Raw genomic sequence first — 21,824 nt, 5'->3', positions numbered from 1 at the left:
GCTTGAAATCGAAAGTGTCTGTTGACGACATTGTCATTTCGGAGTTCTCTTTTCCTGAAAAAGTAAAGAAATAAATGTAACCAGGCACTAAAAAGCATATTTAAATCGTTCTTACCACTTCATTTAACAAAAAAAAGCGATGCGATCCTCTCGATACCAAGAAAGTAAACAAAAAATATTTTGGGGCAGACAGTTCAAGCAGTGAACTTTTTTTTGGGGTGTTGACTGCAACCCAAAATTAAGAACGTCAGCTGAACTTTGTTTTGATGCCCTGGCGTTCTTAATTTTGGGTTGTTTTGTTTCTGAGTGTAGAAAAAAAAATAACAAAGCCAGAATCCCATTAGAGAAATCTTCAGCTATTTTCCCTACTTTTTCCTCTACTTTGTTTTTGCGAGAATTTAATTAGTAACGAATCTATGGAATATTTTAATCTAATATATAAAGATGAGTTGGACTATATATGTTTGTTTGTATGCACCTTATACAAATCCACACCGCTGAACCGATCAGTTTGAAATTTGGTACAGAGATGTAGTTGAACCAAGGTAAGGTTTTAGTAATAGTTATGAGCCCCTCCTACCTAAGAAAAGGGACCCTCCCATACAACTTACGTTTTTATTCCCACGAACCAAAAGTCATGGCCCCATTTTTTTCAACCGATTTTTTTCCTTTGGCGGGGTTATTTTCAGTGACTGTGAAAATTTTTTACCATCACCATGGGCCGGGCATTAGAAACGACCGTCCAGGAGTTCACGTGTACTGGAAAGCAAATCAAAGCTTGCTCAGCATTAAAAATTTGAAAGGAAAAATTTTGGCGGGTGTTTTTTGTACATGCTACTGCTGATAGCACGTGGTATTGGTACGAGATTTTTGGATGCAATAATGAGTTTACATTTTGGATTGATACAACAAGCCTGTTAATTACTTACTTATTGACTAGGACTTGCAGTGGTTTTCAAAGTGCTGGGGGACTTTCTTTTGATTACCTCTCCGACACCTTACCAAAAGGCTAAATTGTCGGATGAAAACTAGTCAAGGTGTGGCGCTATAAATCAATTTTAATTCGCTGCTAGATTCTACGGCAGAAAATGCTCATTATGCCTCGATAATATGGTGCTCTATATGCCTCTAGTTAACAAATTTAAGTAAAAACGTGTTTTAAAATTGATAAAAGTGAAAAATCAAAAATTTTTTGATGGTAAAAATTGAGAAACAATGTGTACATCATGTTGCAGTGCGTACATTATAGATCAAGGTTATTTTAAGATCATAAGAGCTTATTTCGTGGTGCTCAAAAATTATAATATTTTCGTAACTTGAGAACCAAGCTAGTTTTTTTAAATATCTCTGTAAAGATGATAAGGAGATTCCTTTTTTTGGGAAAAATTAATACTATAGGAAGTACGAAACAAATCCTCATGAAAATTTATTTAAGAAAAAACGCACTTTCGTAGAAAAGCGTAGTTCTCATTATGCCTCGGGTGCTCGTTATGCCCTCATCTCCCCTATCTAAAAAATTTAACATTGAATTTAACAAGCATAGAAACTTTGAAATAAAACTCAAATAAAACCTTTTTCATAACACTATAATAGTATCTTCGGTCAAGATGATTCGTTTTCGAAAACTTCCATCTTAACCGATAAGATCGGTTAAAATCATTTCTTTTTCGAAATAAGTGGATCTTTCAACATTTAAGAACAAGTACTCATAAAACAGTGTGAAATTAAAAAGCGATAAAGGCAAACATACAACTCAAAACATGAAAAATGAGTTTTTAACATGATTCAACAAGATTCGGAAGTCTATTAAGAAAGTTTTCAGTAAATAAAACTTGAATATACCATAGTACAGGGAACCATCTTGAAAAGAAAGAGATTTTTTTAAGGGGGGGATGGGAAAAATAATTAACAATTTTACCATTGAAAATCAAAAAAATTAGACGAAATGAAACAAATAAACGCTGTGAAAACGATGAACACAGTTAATAACCGCAATAAAAACTTTAAAAGAACTAACAAATTTCTTATAATGATGAATATAAATCTTCCAAAGTTTTGAAATTCAAACGTCTCATTTTGATTCCTATTTTATGTGAACCCGAGCAAGGCCGGGTGAAATCTGCTAGTGTTTCATATAACGTGATAAGCTTTTCACACTAGCGGTACGCCAAGTTGAACGACTCCAAACGCTTCGATATAAAAAAAAAATACGAAAGCGCTTTAATGATTGGAGTTTGTTCAAACTTTTTAATAATGAAAGTATTAAAGCTCGTGGGACCTATGTTTTAAAAAAGTGTCTATGTACACAACACACTACCTTATGAATTTGTTAAACAGCACTTTAGTTTTTTTAAATTATTTGCAAATACGGCGCTTTGGTACTAAACAATTTATAACATAATTTCATCGTCAAAAAAACTTAAATGAAAAAATTATAATATATAGCCGTTAGCGCTATGTTGGATTTCAAAGATTAAAAGCAAAAACATAATATGGGATAAAACGCCATATTTCAAATTAATTTTCTGGCTATGTGAAATCAATAAAATATGCTTGGTTAGCTAAACATAGAATACATTAAATGAAAAATCGGTATTTGATTTAACTCTCAAGGGCTGAGATTTAAAGAAAAAGAAACGTCAAAACTCAGGTTTTTTTAATTTTTATTTTTGCTTTTTCTCGGCTGTTGACATACAAAAAAATAACATATGTTGAACTGAATTATGATCACAATCATTAAATCTCATAAGGTCTCTTCTTTAGAGCATGTTGTGTACGAGTGTAGGATATCTCAATTTGGAAATATTAATGAAGATCATGTATTCTAAAAAATATGCATCTATACATTCGGAATGAAAACCTACTTTTTTATATCAACTAAATGAAAAAATTAATGATAGTAGCCGTGATGTCCGTGCTAACCTGTCCTTTGTTTCAACTTCTTTCAATTCTCTTTTCAAACGATCTGTTTTCAAACATCCTTGGTCCTAGACATCCCTCCTCTTTTCCATAGTACTCATGGGTGGTGTAGTTTTCTGCAGAATACTTTGACAGGAATAGTCACTGAGAGACTGTAAAAGATTCGGAACAACCGTAGAGAAAACCAATTTTCGAGACATTCCCGATTTAACAAAGACTACTTCAAAATAATCTTCTAGGCTGTAAACGATCAATTTACTGTCTAAACTAGCCCTTTTGAAAAAATTAAACAATGTTTTTTTCCAAGATTTTCACGAATTTTTTTAAAGGGCTTTTTTGAAAGTACACAAAAATCGTTTAAAAAATCCAGTCATGATTATTGAAGAACAATTCATTTCTGATCCATGTGTCTAACAAGCTCATAAGATCATAATCAAGAAATTAGTAGTAAGGAAGCTTAACAAAAGAAGCGATTATACAATTACTCCAAATGGTACTACAAAATGTTTGATCTATCTCAATATTCAATGGCACATTATTATTTCTGTCATATTCTTTTTTTCAATTTAGAATTCTTTAAATCTTCTAGAAGCGCTTTTGATAGAATAAGTGAATTTATCGGACATTAGATAGACTGTGGTACGAATTATATCTTACTTTTTGGTACAACGATCATGTTTTTTACTTCAGCAATTTCCTTTAGGGAATTTCAAACATCAAGCGAGTCGAGATAATATGTGAAAAAAATTGTGAGTCGGCGCAAATAAAACCGGCTTTCGTTCTCTTGAAAAAAAAATCTTCAAAATGCATAAAAAATCATTAAAATGTATTTTTTTTAAATTTAAATTAACAAGTTTAACCATTAGGATAAAAGCTTTAAACCGCTACTTTTATTTGAAAGGTAAAATTTTGATATTTCTTTATAACATTTTATTTGGTTGATAAATGATTTTCACAAGTAGTCGATTCCAGCCGGTTGCATAAGCTGGGATGCCATGCGTTTTAGTTGGAATAGTGAGGAGAATATAAATTCTTTTTTCAATTAATTGTAAATTCATAACAAGTTAGGATATGAAGGTATGTTAATGCTTTTAATTAAGCGAAGATTTTAAAAGAAAGCATTGAACAGTGCTTATCATCAAAGATCAAAATGGCGACCAGTTGTTGTTCACATTTTTCAAAACACAAACAAAAAGTTAACCTACCACAATCTGTCTCAGGAAATACTCTATTCAAGACAAGAACCGTTTGTGATCCTTACGATGAGATTATCTAACATCACACTGAGATTGAAAAAGGGAAAATCTCACTCTTAAAAATCTCAATCTCATGAGATTTTGCAACCTTGCTCTCAGGAGAAATTTGACCATGTGTAGGAGCTTCGCCAGTTCCATGACGGAGAAATGTTTCATTTGACGTGCTTTATCCATCATGCGAGTAGTGAGGCTCCGTCAATTGAGTACGGTACCGGTCTTTTGATGAAACAAAACTAGTCGGGTCAAGCGCAAGGGGTTGAAGAATCTATGGTACTATCAATAAATTATAGTTTGGCACAAAATGCAGAGTTTTCAGCATTATCCTTGTTAAAATTGATTCTAAATCGGCAGTATGACAACAGTAGATGCGTTTGGTAATCAACTTTTTACCTTATTTTGAGTCTGTTATGGGGTGAAGTGTTTAATTTCGGGAACCACACTGACGTTCTGGTACCAAAAATTTGGTACGGTGCGTTTGTATGCGATTTGACAGCTGTTTCAGTTCTCTGGTCAAGCGTGACGGGCGAAATTCTTTTACCCTGCCTATATGGCCTTCAAAATGATACGTATATACTGGTTTCGCTTCATTGTATACGATATGTTTATTTGCACGTATATTTGTGTTGCAAATTGGAAATACCCACCAATTGGTTGTCTGGGTTGACACAATACATGATAGTTTGATTGTAAGTTAGGGAGCAATGCAACCTTGCATACAAGTATTTGAGTCCAAAACAAACATTGTGTAAAAGCTTGTATGCAAGATTGAAATTTAAATAAAACGATTACATACATTTTGAATTTGAAAATAATTGTTCACACCTTCATGTAAACGCACCGGTAAAATAATTGAAAACTTAATTCATACCGTTCGTGTTATTTTATCAATGTTGAACTCAACATGCCAACAAATTGCTTATAATCTCTAGTAATTAGGTAACGGCGAAACGAATGGATCCAAAATTTATCTACATGTCAGCTGAGAACCGCCAAGGTAAGGTCTTCCTTACAACAGCTTTTCGCTGAAAGTATGCCATTTCAATGTTATCAGGTACTGCTGGATCCACTGATAGTTTCACTTCCAACCAATCTTACCAAGGACCAGTCACACTTATCAGCATTTTTCGAAAACATAGATAACGGTTTCTTATTCACCTGTTGTTTGACTTAAAAACCTTCAACCATTGCCCCAAAAGCCGTTGGAAACTGCTCCAAGCAAATGTTGGAACCATAGAAAATAAGTTTCAGTCGGTATGATTTGAATAGCGATAAGATTTCAATCCCAGAGGTGAGGTAAATGATGCGAAATGAGAACATCCCGTCTCCCTATCAGGAAACCAACCTGGACATCAATTCGGTAGTTTTGATTCAGATTTTGCCTTCATTACATCATGGTTTGGAGACGTTCGTCTGATATTCCGTTTCCTTCCGTTTGGCACCGATTTCAGGCCAAATCCGGAACTAGCGATCGACAGGCATGGTACGTTGTTCAAGATCTACCGGAGGAACTTTTCGAGGCGGCCGTCCAAAATATGACCGGTCCATTTTCCCGGGATGAACTGATGAATCGAACATTGGGCTTTGAACAGGACACACTGGCGATGAACACGATCATCAGCCAGTGGCGCGAGATGGTTAGCCAAAGGTTGTCCCTAGTGTGCTTCGAAGAAGGTTCCAGCAAAATTGTCGGTCTAAATATCGTGGCAGTTTCCGGCAAAGCCAATGCCGCTGATGAGAAAGTGAGTTACTTTTAATTTGACTAGTAAGTCATCGAATGAATCCGACGACAGTTTTCAGTTCCCCAGTGCCATATTTCAAACAATCTTCGACGCCATCGGGTACATCTGTAAATCGGCGAACGTTTTCGACAAATACGGAGTCAACGAGTACCTTAGGCGGCATCCATAAATTACGTAACGCAAAAAATGCACTTTTTTGACCCCCTCCCCCCCATATGTCACACATCGTAACGCTTAGACGTACCCCCCTATGAAAATTACGTAACGCTGATACTAACCCCCCCCCCTCCTCCATCTTCTCATGTTTTTAAATACTGATTTTCGAAGATTAAAAAAAATTTTAACATAAAATTTTTTAAAGGTTCTTCAAAACTATACAAATCGCTTCTTAGTACTCATTGATGATAACTCTCTGATAAAATTAATTGATTGTCTTTTTACGAGTTGCTCTGTGCTTGTTCACTGATGGTCTATCTTGTTTTCATTTTGTTCATGGAACATAACTTTTTATATAAAATATACTCCACTTAGTAATATTCGTCGGAGTAATCAATATTTCATTCTATAAATCAATTGAGAAAAAATAGTAAAATTTCCGTCTTGAGGTTGAATTCAGTTTTTGGGGGTAAATGCACCCAATATTCGATTGTCCAACAAATATTTCACGTATATTCAATACACATTTTAAGGAGTCTATCTCAGAATATTTAAATAGAAAGGATCACAAACCACCTTCAACCATTTTCAAGCTTACTAATTTTAAGCTGATTTTGGTTTGCTTATCATGTGCAAAATTTGCATGACATCAATAAAGCTATTAGTTGCGATTAAGTAAACTGAAATTTTAAAGGAAAAAATCGTTACGTAACGATGAGCATACCTCCCCCCCTCCCCTATGTCACAATTCGTAACGCTGGAGCTTACTCCCTCCCCCCCCTAGGAGCGTTACGTAATTTATGGATGCCCCCTTAGCTCGATGGGACTTTCCGTAGAGCCGGAATACCGAGGTCGAGGAATTGCAACCGAGATTCTCAGGGCACGGGTTCCACTTTGTCGAGCTGTAGGCCTCCGACTGACGTCAACCTGTTTTACCGGACCAGCTTCTCAGCATGCGGCTCGGAAGGCAGGCTTCGTCGAAGACTTCTCTGTACAATATGGAGCCCTCGTGGAAGTTGACAGACGGTTTGTGTTTCCGGGAATCGAACAGGAACGGTGCAGTTATATGAGTTTGAGCATCAATTAAGATAGTGTCGAGATTCCCATAAACCTCACAAATTTATTGGCACTAGATATAAAAATAACGGTAGATGTCAGAACACGTCAATAAATCATGCATTGGAAATCAAAAACAGACATCTTTTGTTTTAAGAAAGGGAAAAAAACATGGTCTTTTAAAGAAAGAACATAATGATTAATTCAGCGGATATAATTCGTTTGTTTGAAAGGGAAAAATACAGTTAGATATTAACGAACTCAAACTCTTTCCAGAACCAGAGCAATCTAAGGCAAAAGATTCAAGGTGTTGAAAACAGGCGTCAAGTGACGTGACTCGCCAAGTGTCACCTAGTTGGCTTCAGGCTGAAGGTGCTTCACTCGAGAAACGTGAGCCCGAATGAGTTCCGGGAATAAATCCAAACCCACCTGAGCTGACATTTTTTGCCTGGAGCAATACTACAAAAGTCAGAAATAATAGGTGAAATGAAGCGAGCTATGTCACGTAACTCGCAGAATCAGTTAAATTTTGTATATAGTCCCAAAAAACTGTTCGCAAAAGTTCAGCTCAACCAACCTTGATTTATCGGTGCTTGAAGCGCTCAAAGATTGTCAAAAATCACCTGAAGGGAGAGGTTCGGGAGCAATTGAAGAAATTGATCTTTTTTTATGTCAAATGTGTTGAAAATTCATAAAAAGTTGAGATTTGGTGTTATCACTGTTATCTCGATAGAAACATGTTGATCCAAAATCGGATAACGAGGGCCACCTTAACTTGAATGTAATTCTAAAAGTGTTTAAAAGGACAAATCTTGTTGCACATGGTCAGATTATGTTGCATCGTCAGATTATATCACACGGTCAGGTTATTTTGCATGTTGGGATTCTGTTGCATTGTCCGATTGTGATGCCTGGTCACTGGTCAGATTATGTCGCATGGTCGGATTATGTTGCATGGGTAGATTATGTCACATGATCGTATTATCTCACATGGTCAAATTATGTTACATGTTGAAATTAACGAAAATCATCCATTATCCATCAGCTTAAATAGTGTACACTTACACTGGGGTGTGTAAATTTAGACAGAAATTTATGCACCTAAAGTAGGCTCACCAGAATAAAATATTGAAAAGCTGTAATTTGGCAGGAAAAGCTAGAGAAAAGTAGCACATCTTTTGATAAAAAGTAGGACAAACAGTGTGACGCCTGACTCAGATCAATCTGATAAAGAAAAGAATTTTCCTATGGACACCTTCACAGAAGATATTGACAACTTCCATTTTGCTGACTTTGAATTGCTCGGTTTCATAAGATGCTAATGAACAGGCAATAGGTCGCAGCCTATTTAATCATGTGAGCTCTCCTTATTTTGACAGAATTTACGCCTAGGGACATTTTTTTTTCTCACTCTTTAAATGTTATTTACAGTAAAATCGCATTCCCTCTTTTTGGGAGAGTATGACATGATTCACAAGACTTGTTCCGAGGAAAAGAAGCATGCATATAGTTACATGATTGTTTCGTGTACTTTTTTTTTTTATTATTTAAGTTGTTAAAGCATAAATAAAATATGCCATGAGATAGCCAAATCGAACAGCTGCATAAAGTTATGTCGGTGGCCTCAGCCAAAGTTGATTCGTTTGAAAAAAAGCCGTGAAAACGTTCGATCCCAACAAGCTGCACGATTGAAAATGCCCAAACATAATCCAAAATGTGATTTTAACAAGAAAAAAATTCAGTTAAATCCAATTTTAGTGACTCTGAATGTCTGGTAAACCTAATTTTTGTAATGGATAGAAAATCTAATGAAGATAATTTCATCAGAAATACAATCAATAACTTTTTTTTTAAATAATATTTCTGAAACCGGACAGAAAATCTATCAGTGTTGCGAGTTTCTTTTCGTGGAAAAAAGAATGCTCTGTTTAGGGCGCTAAAACTATTTTCTCGCTGTTCCTACACAGTATATTTTTGCCTCGATTTCCAGCAAAAACAAATGCTGGGAAAGTCCAGCAATCCAAATTTTTGCTGCAAACCAGCAAACATTCCCCTTCTTGCTGATTTTTCCAGCACTTGACCTTCATTGCTGAATAACCAGCAATCGATCTGTCAAACTCGAATTTGTTTTTGTTTTTGCTAGTTATTTTCCATTGCGCGCGAAAAATTTGTGTTTGTTTCTCGTGTGGAGACATCGAATTTAATTTCCTTCTATATTCCAGCGATGAAATATTTAAACCAGAGTTGCAAGTTTTCAGATAATCATTTGAAATTGATACTCACCGTAATGAGTATCAATTCAACAGCACAATGAATTTCGTTGTGACGCTCAAAGCTGTCGATGTCAAACGAAATTCGCTGAACATCACATCTAGAAAAAAAAAATCACAAATCCAGAATCCCGTTAGAGAAATTTTCAGCAATATTCCCGACTTTTTCTCCTACTATTTTTTGACGACAATTTAATTAGAAAGAATCTATGGAATATTTTAATGTATCATTGACCAGAACTAATATGTAAGTTTTATGAAAATGGATAATTGAAAAAACTCAAGTTTGCTCTTTTTTTTTATTGACATAAAACACGATTGTACGACGCTATGATGTATGTAGTTTCGGTCGTGTAAGAGTCTGAGACGAATTTATAGGGATATAAATATCTGCCATGAATCATTGTTGCAAATGCTTATCTCAAAAATACATCATCTTTAGGCGTAACAGAAGTTAAAGAAGTTCGCTATATACTGACTGAAGATGGCGACATGAGTTCGGTTCTCAATCCTTTGTGTAGTTATTTTTTCCTTTAGTACTTTCGAACGGATGTTTGTACATTAAAGGGTGTCCACGATGTACTTGCCACACTATAAAATTACTCTAACTTTTTAACCGTTGGGTAGAATTTAATGAAAATTTGGGTGGATTTAGTTCATAGTGCATTGTTTACATCCTGCCATTTTAAAGTCCTGGGATCAAAATTCGCGGGAATGGAGTCGAAAGAACAGCTCCTGTGTGATAAAATCTTGCGAATTCATCATGATAACAACACGCAGAAAAATTTATTTTAGAAGCAATAAGATTTCGAACGAAAATAATAAAATTTTTGGTTGGGAAAAAGCACAAATATATTTCTGGTCACACTGACTAAAAATATCGATTTTAATTAAACTTATCGTTTGATTCAAAATAAAATACATCCTTTTTGAAAATGATTCATGATTCTTATCAAAATAAAATTTTTTTTGGGTAAAACACATAAAAATGTCATGATTCGAAAGTATATACAAATGTGGATCATAATAACAGCAATCCTAAGGTTTAAAGAAATTCAGTTTTCCAATGGAAATAAAATGCTTTCTAATTTATGTTTATTGATGGAATTATCGGTTTTACTAATATAATTTATATTTATTTATTTTTTAAATCAATATGCCGACAATGACTACAGCTTTGATTTGTTGCCTCTTTCAGCCAGCTTGCGGCCCTCAGATATCTACAGCAACAGTGCGTCCGGGACGTACTACCGGAATCTTTCGTTGGCTCTCGGGTCGTAGCATCTGAAAAATGGAAAAAAAAATGTTGGAATAGTTCAGTAGAAACTTTGTTCTAACGGACGGGTTTGGGCAGTTTTCTGACTATTTGAAAACTTCGACACTTACCATGATAACTGCTGGCCGATGGATATATTTATTTCGTATAATAACCATATACCCAGTCAACATACCGTTCGGTGCCGTAGAATGGCTAGTCTGTGAGCTCCTTACTGGTGTTGTCCAGTACATCTCCTTTAGCCGGAAGCAGGAACTGGTTCGGCCAACAACGATATGCTTCCGCCTTTTTTTTTTCTGCCGATGAGGTTTTTGGCGGCAATGACAAACCTGGGGGCGCAAAGAAAATCGTTTTTTTTAATGAGAACACGAATTACCAAAACTACAAACCATTTACCTGAAATTCTGCTTCCATTTTTTTTCCTGCTGAGAAAGTTTCCGTCACACCGGGATCAATATCGATCTGCAGAATCGAGTTATCTTTTTTCCCAGCTTCAGGCAACAGTTGCAGCGGTACCTCTTCCAAATCCTCCCAAACGGTGTTGCTGTTGATAATGGCATGTTTACCGAACCCGGATCATCTCCATCGGCTTCCAAGGATGGCACTGGGTGTATAACGGAAGTCAGCAGCAGTCGATGGTTTCCTGAACCAATGAAAGGCCTCAAGATCTGCCATGTTCTGAAATGAAATAAAATAAACGCTGATAAGTAGAAGGTAGAGATTTCCAAGGGTAGAAATACTTACCTTCCAAATTATTCCAGCCGGTTTCTACTGCTGCTGATAGCCTCCTAAATGACAGTTTTTGCCATGGATATTCGTTTTTTGTTAGATTTTTTTTTCTTTTTTTCCCATATTTCAACCTATCGTTTGCAAACTACACACTTATTGAAAATAACCAGGTTTTCGATTAAAAACGAACTAAATTTTGATTTCAAGTAATAAATAACGAGTGTGTATAAATAATAAAATTTTGTAATTATTTTTCATCGATTTTTTCATTGAAAAAGCTGAAAAATATGCATTGAAAGGACAAAATAAAATAACAAAACGTTTTGTTGAACTGACTCCCCATCTTTTTTCTGCGTGAAGGATCTCTCGTATCGTTTAATCGCTAAAACGTTGGAAATAGCGAATTCCACGGTGTCACGAGTGATTAATCGGTTCGAGGAACGATTGACCACCGATCGAAAGCCCAGAAGTGAAGGAAAAAGTATTCCGTACAACACCAAAAACCACAACCCCGTAGTTAGGGCCTTCAACCGAAACCCGAACGCCTACGTTCGGGATGTGGCTAAGAAACTGCACCTAAGCCGAAGTTTTGTCCAGAAGGCCAAAACTAAGGCTGGGCTTCGAATGTTCAAGGTACAAAAGGCCCCTAATCGCGACGAGAAGCAGAACAAATCCGCCAAAATTCGTTCCAGGATGCCTCAACATGCTGACGAAAGTTGAATGCTGCATCACGGACGTCGAAACGTATGTGAAGGCCGACTTCAAACAGATCCCCGGCAACTTGTTTTCCACCAAGGATAAGTTCAGCGTTCCGCAGCATGTCCGCACTGAGAAGATGTTCAAATTTGCGAATAAATTCCTAGTTTGGCAAGCCATCTGCACGTATGGGAAGCGGAATGCACCTTTCGTGACCCAGGACACGATGAAATGGCGTGGCGATAGAGTGGCTCTCGACGCCGGGTGAGCCATTCGAGTCGGAGTAGGATGACGTCTTCGTCGGGAATCATCCGAGTCGTTGCGTTAAGTCCCGCGCGTGTGCCGTGACAGGCGCGAGTCTAGGATAAGCTGCTCTCGATCTGGCACACGACGGGCAAGGTGGCAAACTTCGAACCCTGAAGATAAGAGGTCGGGCTTCGAGTCGTTAGAGGAGAGGTCAAACCTTAAACCTTCGGGCGGAGAGGTTTGTGTGGTCGAGTCTTTATGATAAGAGGTCGGGTCCCGAGTCGTAAGAGGAGGGATCAGGCCCCTTACCAGCATGAGGAGGAGTACAAGTGGTCACCTCGAGTCATAGCGAGAAGAGGTCAGATTTCAAGTCGTTAGAGGAGAGATCGAGCCTTGAATCGTGCAGAGGAGAGGTAAACCTCGAGTCGATGCGAGGAGGGGTCGGATCTCAAGTCGTTAGAGGAGAGATCAGGCCTCAAGTCGCGAAGAGGAGAGGTTTGTGTGGGAATCTCGAGTCATTGCGAGGAGATGTCGGTTCTCAAGTCGTTAGAGGAGAGTTCAGGCGTCGAGTCGTAAAGAGGAGAGGTTTTGCTTAAAGTGGTCTCGTTAATGAGTATTGCCTTGGAGCGCATTAGCGCGACCTCCCACTATTGAAGCATAGTGTACTAAACAGTTCGAGGTGGGAACCAGGTCTGCGGCCCCAGGTGGACTTTATGGCGTAGGGGTACTTAGTATCATGAGTCGTCCAATTGCACCCATGGACCCAGAGTAGCATACTGGGGGGACTCGGTCGCTCGCCGTGCCTTGGAATGCAATCCGTAAAAAGGATTTACCACCTGGGTGATCAACTAAAAAAAAAAAGATACGATGAACGGACAGGTGTACATGATAGAGTGCCTCCAGAAGCGGCTGCTTTCTCTCCTGAAGGCCCACAACGTCCCAAAAATCTTCTGGCCGTATTTGACCTCATGCTACTCTAAGGACGTGCTGAAGTGGTATGCGGACAATAAGGTCAATTTCGTGCCAAAAATCTTCAACCCTCCTAACACTCAGGAGCTTCGTCCCATCGAGAAGTACTGAAGTAGTGAGGACAGTCGAGGAACTGAAGTAAGTATGGGTTTACTTGCAAAAAACGATTGATTCACAGGCTGTTCAGAATCTTATGGGCGGGGTTAAGGAAAAGGTGCGGGCATTTGCGTATGGACTGTAAACAAAACACAAGTTAAATGGTAAAATGAAGTTGAATAGTAATTTTTCAATCCCTGAAAGTTTGGTGGCAATCGGATGAAAACTTGAATTTAACGAATAATTTTTGTGTGTGGCAATTTCATCGTGAATACGCTTCACACGGATGAACTGATAAACACTAGACCTAGAGCAAATCTGATCGCAATAGGAATGACAGGAGAGTTTCCAATACAAGAAGGGGTCACATCGAATATAGATGGCTTCGTAATAGCCAAAGTCAAAGGGGTCTTCTTTTGTAGCTTCCACGCTCCACCAAGGTGAACTTGGAAGTAATTTAGCGCTACATTGGATAAGGTCGAGGATACGTTATAATGCGTGGGACCAGGGATGGGATAGTACCCTTACGAACGCCAAAGGAGAGAGTCTAGTTGAAGCTCTTGCAAGACTGACTGTGGACCTGGAAAACTAGGATACTAGGATCTACCATAGAGAGGGACGTGAATCCATCACAGATATCACATTTGGTAGTCCAAGATGAATAAGTAACTGCAGAGTGAATGAGGCTTACCCTCAAAGCGATCACTATGCGTGACTTTGAGCTTCGGTGTGAGTCAGGCAGAAAAGAGACATGGGTAGGTATACGAAGCTGGAAGATAACACAATTTGACTGGAATGTTTTTTGAAAGGTATTGAAGTTGGAGCGAAACCTATCCAGCTTGCAGGACAGGATAGTCATAACAAAAAAAAAAATAGAAACAGTGGTGCATCACCTGAAATGTGCCCCAACAAACTTAGGTCACTAGCTGGCCTCTTGCACCGTATAGGATATGAGCAAACATATTATAATCAACATTGGTAACTCTCAGCATGCTTCATATACTTCAGCAAAGACATGTATATCAGCACCACCTCCTGGAGAAAGTTCTTACTAGAAGGAATTTTCAAGCATTGAGGTACTGAGAAAACTCTGAACATTCTTTACATCAACCGTGGGTTCGCGTCTTAACTACAAAAGTTCGTGTTTGAACTTGCATTTCTATGACCACGCAGAAAATTTTGTGTATGTTTTATTTTTAACATAGGAATTTCAGCCTACTCCAACTTTTCTTCGTGTAGCAAAGTATGTTGCTATGGTTCTCAATTTGTGTTGTTTTCTGCCGAATGGAAAAAAGGTTCCGACTGACGGAGTATGATAATAAATATACAATTTGAGACTCTAATGTCATTTGTATTGGAACAATCATTGATGGAAATTTCACTTTTTGGACAATACTGAATATTTCATAAAAGAAATCATAAGAAGGCAACAACTTTCTAAGTAAATTGATCTTAAAATCTACTCTACAGTATGATTTGAGATTTATTGATGACCACATCATATTATTGTTATTATTATTATTATTATTATTATTATTATCTGGAGCACGTTTGGTAAATGGAAATCAGCATTTCTCTAAAAATGAATAAATTGGTAAAGAAACAAATTCTTCGTGTAGATTTAGCTCTTTTTAATACTTTTCATTTAGGCACATCTGATTTTTTGAAAACTCCAAAACATGTTGAACCGATAAATCAAAATCATATTTTGAGTATAAAATTTTTTAACGACGTCAACTTACTTATCATGAAAGATATTATGAAAAAGAATAGTAGATATACTTGTGTTGTATTTAGTATAATTGTCAGATCGGGACACAAAGTTTTGGTGATAATGAGCTTAACAGTTTTCGCCAGAAGCTTTCGAAATTTAGTCTAAGGCAACTTAGGTCTTCTCGATAGCATTTATTCATGTTCGTAAGAGCTTTCCTCACACGGAGGCGCGTTTCATGTGTCCTTCAAGTTTCTGGAGAGTGAGGAATATTCCTACTATTATTATATTTGATATGAGTGAGAAGTAGTTGACATCAGTTGACAGATAGTATACAGATGCAGTGAAGGCCGCGATTATGGAATTTCCTGAAATGTTCCGATCGTCACTGCAAATTTGTATCTAAGAAAGAATGTTTCCAGAGGTGTAGAAACAGCAGAAGCTGGTTCTGCTTCCCAAACAAGAAAGCCATTGAAGCATACAGGCCAATATGCCTACTGGATACAGTTGGAAAGGTTCTGGAAAAGGTGATCTGGAATCGTAAGTCCAATAAACCAAGTAAAAAAGATAAATTACGGTGATTGATCTCTTCATAAAGTATGTGCAACTTTCTGTGTGCATACTTGCCCATTTCCCTCCTGGTGATCGTTATGCCTTCATTGTACCTACAAAGTGATTGGGTAAAGTAACCAAAACTTTTCAATTCCTTCAAATAAGCTCTACAAGCTGAAATTGAATTCATAACTTTCTTAACAAATTACGCTACAAGTCAATGACGTTACGCTCTAGTAAAGATGCGACAAAGCATAACTTTATTAAGCGAAATAAAGTGTACCCATTCTTTACAATTCAAAACTGTCCACACCTGGCAGTTGTGCTGCACCTTTTCCAATAATTTATAGGAGGACCTTCTCACTTGTTGGAACTTTATAAGACGAAAACAATCCCGCACTTAACTCCGCGTAAAGTACAGCTTCTTCATCTACGACGCCACACTCGAAAACATAAACACTAATTAAGTGTGTCTCTTTTCGCATTCTTTGCACTACGTTACGCTTGGAAGGAACCAAATTCCGGAAACAGTTTAGTGATTTATGTGCGCTCCCGGTAAAGTTTCTCTAGGAGAACATTTCCATTCCGTACCCACTGAACGGAGCCGTCGCAAATGGGAGGTTAAAAACTCTGTGCCTCGCTTTTCTATGAAATTCCAGAGAATGTAACAGTTACACGCAGTTTAATTTTCCTACCTTCTCAGCCCCAAACTGATGATACTCGGCTATTCAAGGAATCCAACTCGGCGGTGATTTTGCCCAACAGAAGAGGTCCTGATGGCAAACATCAGATTCAGAACGAACCAGGACCAGGAGTTGTTTGGTGCATGTTTTAATTGGCACCCATTAAGACACTCATATTATGACGAATTGCTTTCCGGTTTCCTGTTGGTCCCTTCCGCTTTTGCCATAGTGCATATCCTGGCTGCACCATCAAAGCCAAAAGCGGGCATCGAAGTCTAGTGTTTGATAGATGTGTAGCACATATCGAAATGACAAATGCAAAACACCCGTTTCCGGTTGCATATGGAGGTCGCATCGGGCGGATGACATTACCCCTTATTTGGGATTGCAAAATAGTTTCCTATGCTACTGATACTGTGTCCTGAGCTTCGAACAAGAAAAAAACATGCTACAACATAAAGTATTGTAGGGCATTTAATCCTTACTGTTTGTTATGTCGTTTATCATATGAGACGATTGAATCCATTTTAATTTATGTTTAATTCAAATATTGTTGAATTGGCTAAATAGTAGCAGTTAAAACTATTTAAGTGCATGAACAAAATATACATACAAAATGCAAATATAAAACCTAAGATACAAGTTCAAAATATTGTACATGGTTTCTTGCATTAAATAAATAATGATAGGTATTAAAAACAATATATTTATATTGCATTTTAATGAGGCCTAGAAAGTTGTTTAAAAGAAAAAATATTTCAACGGACTCATTTATCATGCTGTAGAATGTAAATAATAATGGTTCTTCGTTTTTTTAATAATCAGCAAATTAAGAACTAACTATAGACTGTTCCGATAATTATAAATTCACTATAAATACCGTCATTAAAAAAATTCGTGCAATTTTTAACCAAATTTGGCTGCGTACTGTTGTTTACATCCAAGTGAAGTAAGTGTTGTCATTTTTTTTTTTTTCGTTTTTCGAGATGAAATCTACAAAAGCGTGGCCTTACTCCCGAGCGAAGAAAACGGATTGTGCATAGACGGGGCACTGTGAAGTGGTCTTTCAATCAGAAAACTAGCTAAGGAAGATGGTGTGAGTGTCGGAGCAGTTCAAACCACGTTTAGAAAGTATGGACCAACAGTGTATTTTAACAGATTTCCCGAGACGCGGTAGGAAACCTGATCCAGCTGACCCTACAATGGACAAAAAATCTGGGATTTCTATAAAAGGCATCCTTCGACATAAGTAAGGAACCTGGCTAAGGAGCTATGTACATCGACTAACGTTATGCGAGCCAAAGAGATAATTGGACTTCAGACCTATCGGAAGCAAAAGCAGGCTAAAAGAAGTACCAAACAAGCTGAATCCGTGAAATCTAGGGCTCAGAAACTCTACAACATACTTTTCGGGTTGTGTTATAATGAATGTGAAAAACCTACATTAAACTCGACTATAAATCTTTGTATGGACCACAATTTTCTACCTCACCAAAGGGGAAGGGTGTTCTTGGATCAGTGAAAGTTTTGTTTACACTGAAAGGTTTAAAAAAAAGTTATGGTATGGAAAACCATAATTGAATGCGGTTAAATGTTTCGTCTGATACAATGAATGATAAAATTTTCTTGCAAGAATGTTAACTAAAACGGTTGCTACCATCAATCAAGCAGCCTAACAATCCTACAATCTTATGGCATGATCTCGATTAGTGCCTGTTGGGGTGCGGAATGGGTCAATGCCTGGTTTCTTAGTTGTCTGGTCATCGCTTGCAGGTCGGTGTCAGGTCACCTCAGACCAAACTTCGTGATCGTCAACGGGATACCAAATGTCGTTTTTCAGACTTGCAGACGCCCTTTTGGTTCGTGGTTTAGGGAACAGATAAAGAAAAATCGCGGATTACACTAACTGTACATATATTAGGATATAGGCTTAAAAATACAATTTGTTCTTATAAACATTAGCAAGCAAGTTCACGAGCGATCGCATCAACCGGGAGTGGATGCTCAACTGGTCGGTGATGGCGAAATCAATTGTGTGCAGGTCTCCAGATTGGATTCGGATGTTGCAATGTTTTTTAGACGATGGACCACTCTCTTATGAGTTGTTATCCCAGACTTGGGATAACAGCTGACGCTGACGCTGACGCTCAACGAGCCTGAAGTTTGTATGGAATTTTGAGACATTTTGTTCGGGAGAAACATGAACAACCAGTTTTCATCAATAACCCTTAAAAAAGTTAGCCCATTTTTGAAGTCTAATTACTTGTTTATCTTAATTCGAATCGAATTTCAGTCTACGGATGGAATATTTGGCCTAGTTTGGGCTTCAAGAAAACCCGTTTTCAAAAGAAGCCAAAATTATTGATGAATAACTGGTTTTTCATGTTTCTTCCGATCAAAATGTTTCAATATGCCATACAAACTTCAGGCCCAAATTTGGCATGAGATCTTGAACTAGACCTAGGATCAATTTTACCGGTTTTGAATTTTCTATACAAATTAGGGACAGTCTAGTGTTCCATTATGTCTAAGCACGATATGATACAACCCTGCTCATTCCGGATGACGTTTGAAACGCTGTGTATCTTGAGCTCATATTTTCATAAGTTCCACAATTGGTGTACTTTTCCCAATATTTCGTTGAGTCAGTTGTCGAAAATGGCAGAAGTAAGCATTGCAGCGGTCTGAAATTCGATTCGGTTTAATGGAGAAGAATGCAGCTACGTGGACAAAAAGCCTGGAAAAACCGGATCCGGTGGACAAAACTTTGGACCGGAAAGACATGCGTTCTAAAGGCAAGGCTCAGTTCAGGATGTGGCCAAAAACACGAACCCCCTCTAATCACTGTCCGTCGTATCAAGGTAAAGGGTGATACGGTCAAAATTTGGTCAAGGGAAAACGCGTGTATATCGGTGAAATCGTTTAATTAAAAATCAAATTAAATTTATTTTTCAAGATTAATTAGAATAAAATTCAGGAAAAATATTCAGTTAGGCTTCCGCTTTTCCAAATCCGAATTAGCGGGCCTTACGCTTAACCCCTGCCATCAGGTTTTGCACAGCCACCTTGTCCACCTACTTCCCCAGCAAACATTTATGAGGGTATAACACAGGAACAACAGAATTATTCAAACAAATATACCGGATGAAAAGATTGTATTAAACTTACCAAAATAGCATATACCTACAAAATTGGAGGCGATATATCTACAATGACAAGATTCCAACGATTCGATTTTCTCACAAAAAAACTCCAGTCCTCCGAGTTGGCTGTCCGATATCTTACCACGATGCCAACTCATTAACTGATATGATCCACGCTATAGCTCTATGGGTGAGATTCTCTTTTTATGAGAGGAGACCGGAAAGAGTGTTAATTGAAGGACCGCCCATTTATCGTAAATCAGTTCACTCAAATCGTAAATGTTGAATTAGCATATTCTCAACGTTTTGGAGACATATTTACGAATTGACTAAACTCCTATCCGATTCAACTTTTTTTAGGCAAAGCTTGTCGTAAATGAATGATGGATAATCACTCAATACCAACGTGTTTGCGATGGTTATTAAAAATGTCTTTATATTCGATTTGGATTATCATTTCTATTACGATTTCATGTTAGCTGGGTCGCCGCAGAAAGCCAGTTTGCCTTGAACTGCTGCTCGTCCTTAACAGTTTGTTTTGGTCTTCTTTAGGTTCCGCTTGACAATAGCCCAGTATTTCTCAATTGGGCGGAGCTCTGGCGTGTTGGAAGCGTTCTTGTCCTTGGGAACCACCTGCACGTTGTTGGCGGCGTACCACTCCATGGCCTTTTTACCGTAATGGCATGATGCCAAAACCGGCCAAAACAGTACGGAACAACCGTGTTTCTTCAGAAAAGGCAGCAGACGTTTATTCAAACACTCTTTCACGTAAATTTCTTGGTTGACAGTCCTGAAAGCTATGAAAATGCAGCTTTTCAAGCCACAGGTACAGATGGCTTGCCAAACCAGATATTTCTTCGCGAACTTTGACAGTTTCATGTGCTTGAAAATATCTGCTACCTTTCCCCTCTCTTTTGCCGTAGAAAACTCCTGTCCCGGAAGCTGCTTGTAGTCGGCTTTGACGTAGGTTTCGTCGTCCATTACCATGCAGTCAAACTTCGTCAGTATCGTCGTGTACAGCCTCCGGGATCGCGCTTTGGCCGTCGTATTTTGTTTATCATCGCGATTCGGAGTCACTACCTTCTTGTAAGTGGATAGTCCGGCTCGTTTTTTGGCTCGATGCACAGTTGTAGACGATACACCCAGCTTATTTGCGACATCTCGGAGAGAGAGGTTAGGGTTCCGCTTGAAACTACCGGCAACTCTCTTTGTCGTCTCAGCGGCTTCCGGTTTTCGATTTCCCCTCGATCCAGACTTCCTGGCTGTCGACAAACGTTCTTCAAACACTTTAATTACATTTGTAACAGTTGAGTTGGCAAGTGTTAGCAATTTTTCCAGCTTTGCGTGCGATTAGCTGGGATTTTCGCGATGCGAGAGCAAAGTTTTGATACGCTGCTCTGGCATTTTGACAACTGAAGAGTGAATTTCAAAATCAAAATAGGAACAACATGCTACTCTCACACACACACACACACACACACACACACACACACACACACACACACACACACACACACACACACACACACACACACACACACACACACACACACGCACACACACACACACACACACACACACACACACACACACACACACACCCACACACACACACACACACACACACACACACACACACACACACACACACACACACACACACACACACACACACACACACACACACACACACACACACACACACACACACACACACACACACACACACACACACACACACACACACACACACACACACACACACACACACACACACACACACACACACACACACACACACACACACACACACACACACACACACACACACACACACACACACACACACACACACACACACACACACACACACACACACACACACACACACACACACACACACACACACACACACACACACACACACACACACACACACACACACACACACACACACACACACACACACACACACACACACACACACACACACACACACACACACACACACACACACACACACACACACACACACACACACACACACACACACACACACACACACACACACACACACGCTCTGCGACGTAGTTCCACCTCCCCGTGGTGCAGAGTGGAAACGTGTCTGCAAGTCCGGCGTATTGTAGATGTACGGCCAAGAGAACTACACCAAACCCACTAGAGGCCGTCGACGGGTCCCGCCAAACCCGCGCGGAAGAAGTGGTGCACCCGGGTACTTAGGTACCAGTACTTGGGTGTGAGCGTGATGGTCCAACACGCTGTCGGGGGGTCATGACCCTGATATGCGGATGCGACCGGAGGGAGAG

At 38.6% G+C, this 21,824-nt stretch overlaps 1 protein-coding gene and 1 long non-coding RNA gene across 2 annotated transcripts; one reads left to right on the top strand and one right to left on the bottom strand.

The window, feature by feature from the left end:
* Window positions 1-5,566: 5,566 nt before the first annotated feature.
* LOC129756362 (uncharacterized) lies at window positions 5,567-7,157 on the top strand. The gene is made up of 3 exons (XM_055753221.1): window positions 5,567-5,881; window positions 5,943-6,070; window positions 6,887-7,157. Exons 1-3 carry the CDS (start codon window positions 5,567-5,569, stop codon window positions 7,155-7,157), a joined length of 714 nt encoding a protein of 237 aa, XP_055609196.1.
* A 3,732-nt stretch (window positions 7,158-10,889) lies between these two features.
* On the bottom strand, window positions 10,890-11,532 carry LOC129744076 (uncharacterized). Its single transcript, XR_008736803.1, has 3 exons — window positions 11,417-11,532; window positions 11,069-11,350; window positions 10,890-11,001 (listed from the first exon to the last, which is right to left on the bottom strand). It is a non-coding gene; the product is annotated as an uncharacterized LOC129744076 (long non-coding RNA).
* Between the last annotated feature and the right edge of the window lie 10,292 nt (window positions 11,533-21,824).

The sequence above is a fragment of the Uranotaenia lowii genome, chromosome 1 (genome assembly GCF_029784155.1).
Source record: "Uranotaenia lowii strain MFRU-FL chromosome 1, ASM2978415v1, whole genome shotgun sequence".
Classification (NCBI taxonomy): Eukaryota; Metazoa; Arthropoda; class Insecta; order Diptera; family Culicidae; genus Uranotaenia; species Uranotaenia lowii.
This window is presented reverse-complemented; position numbering and strand designations above follow the sequence as displayed.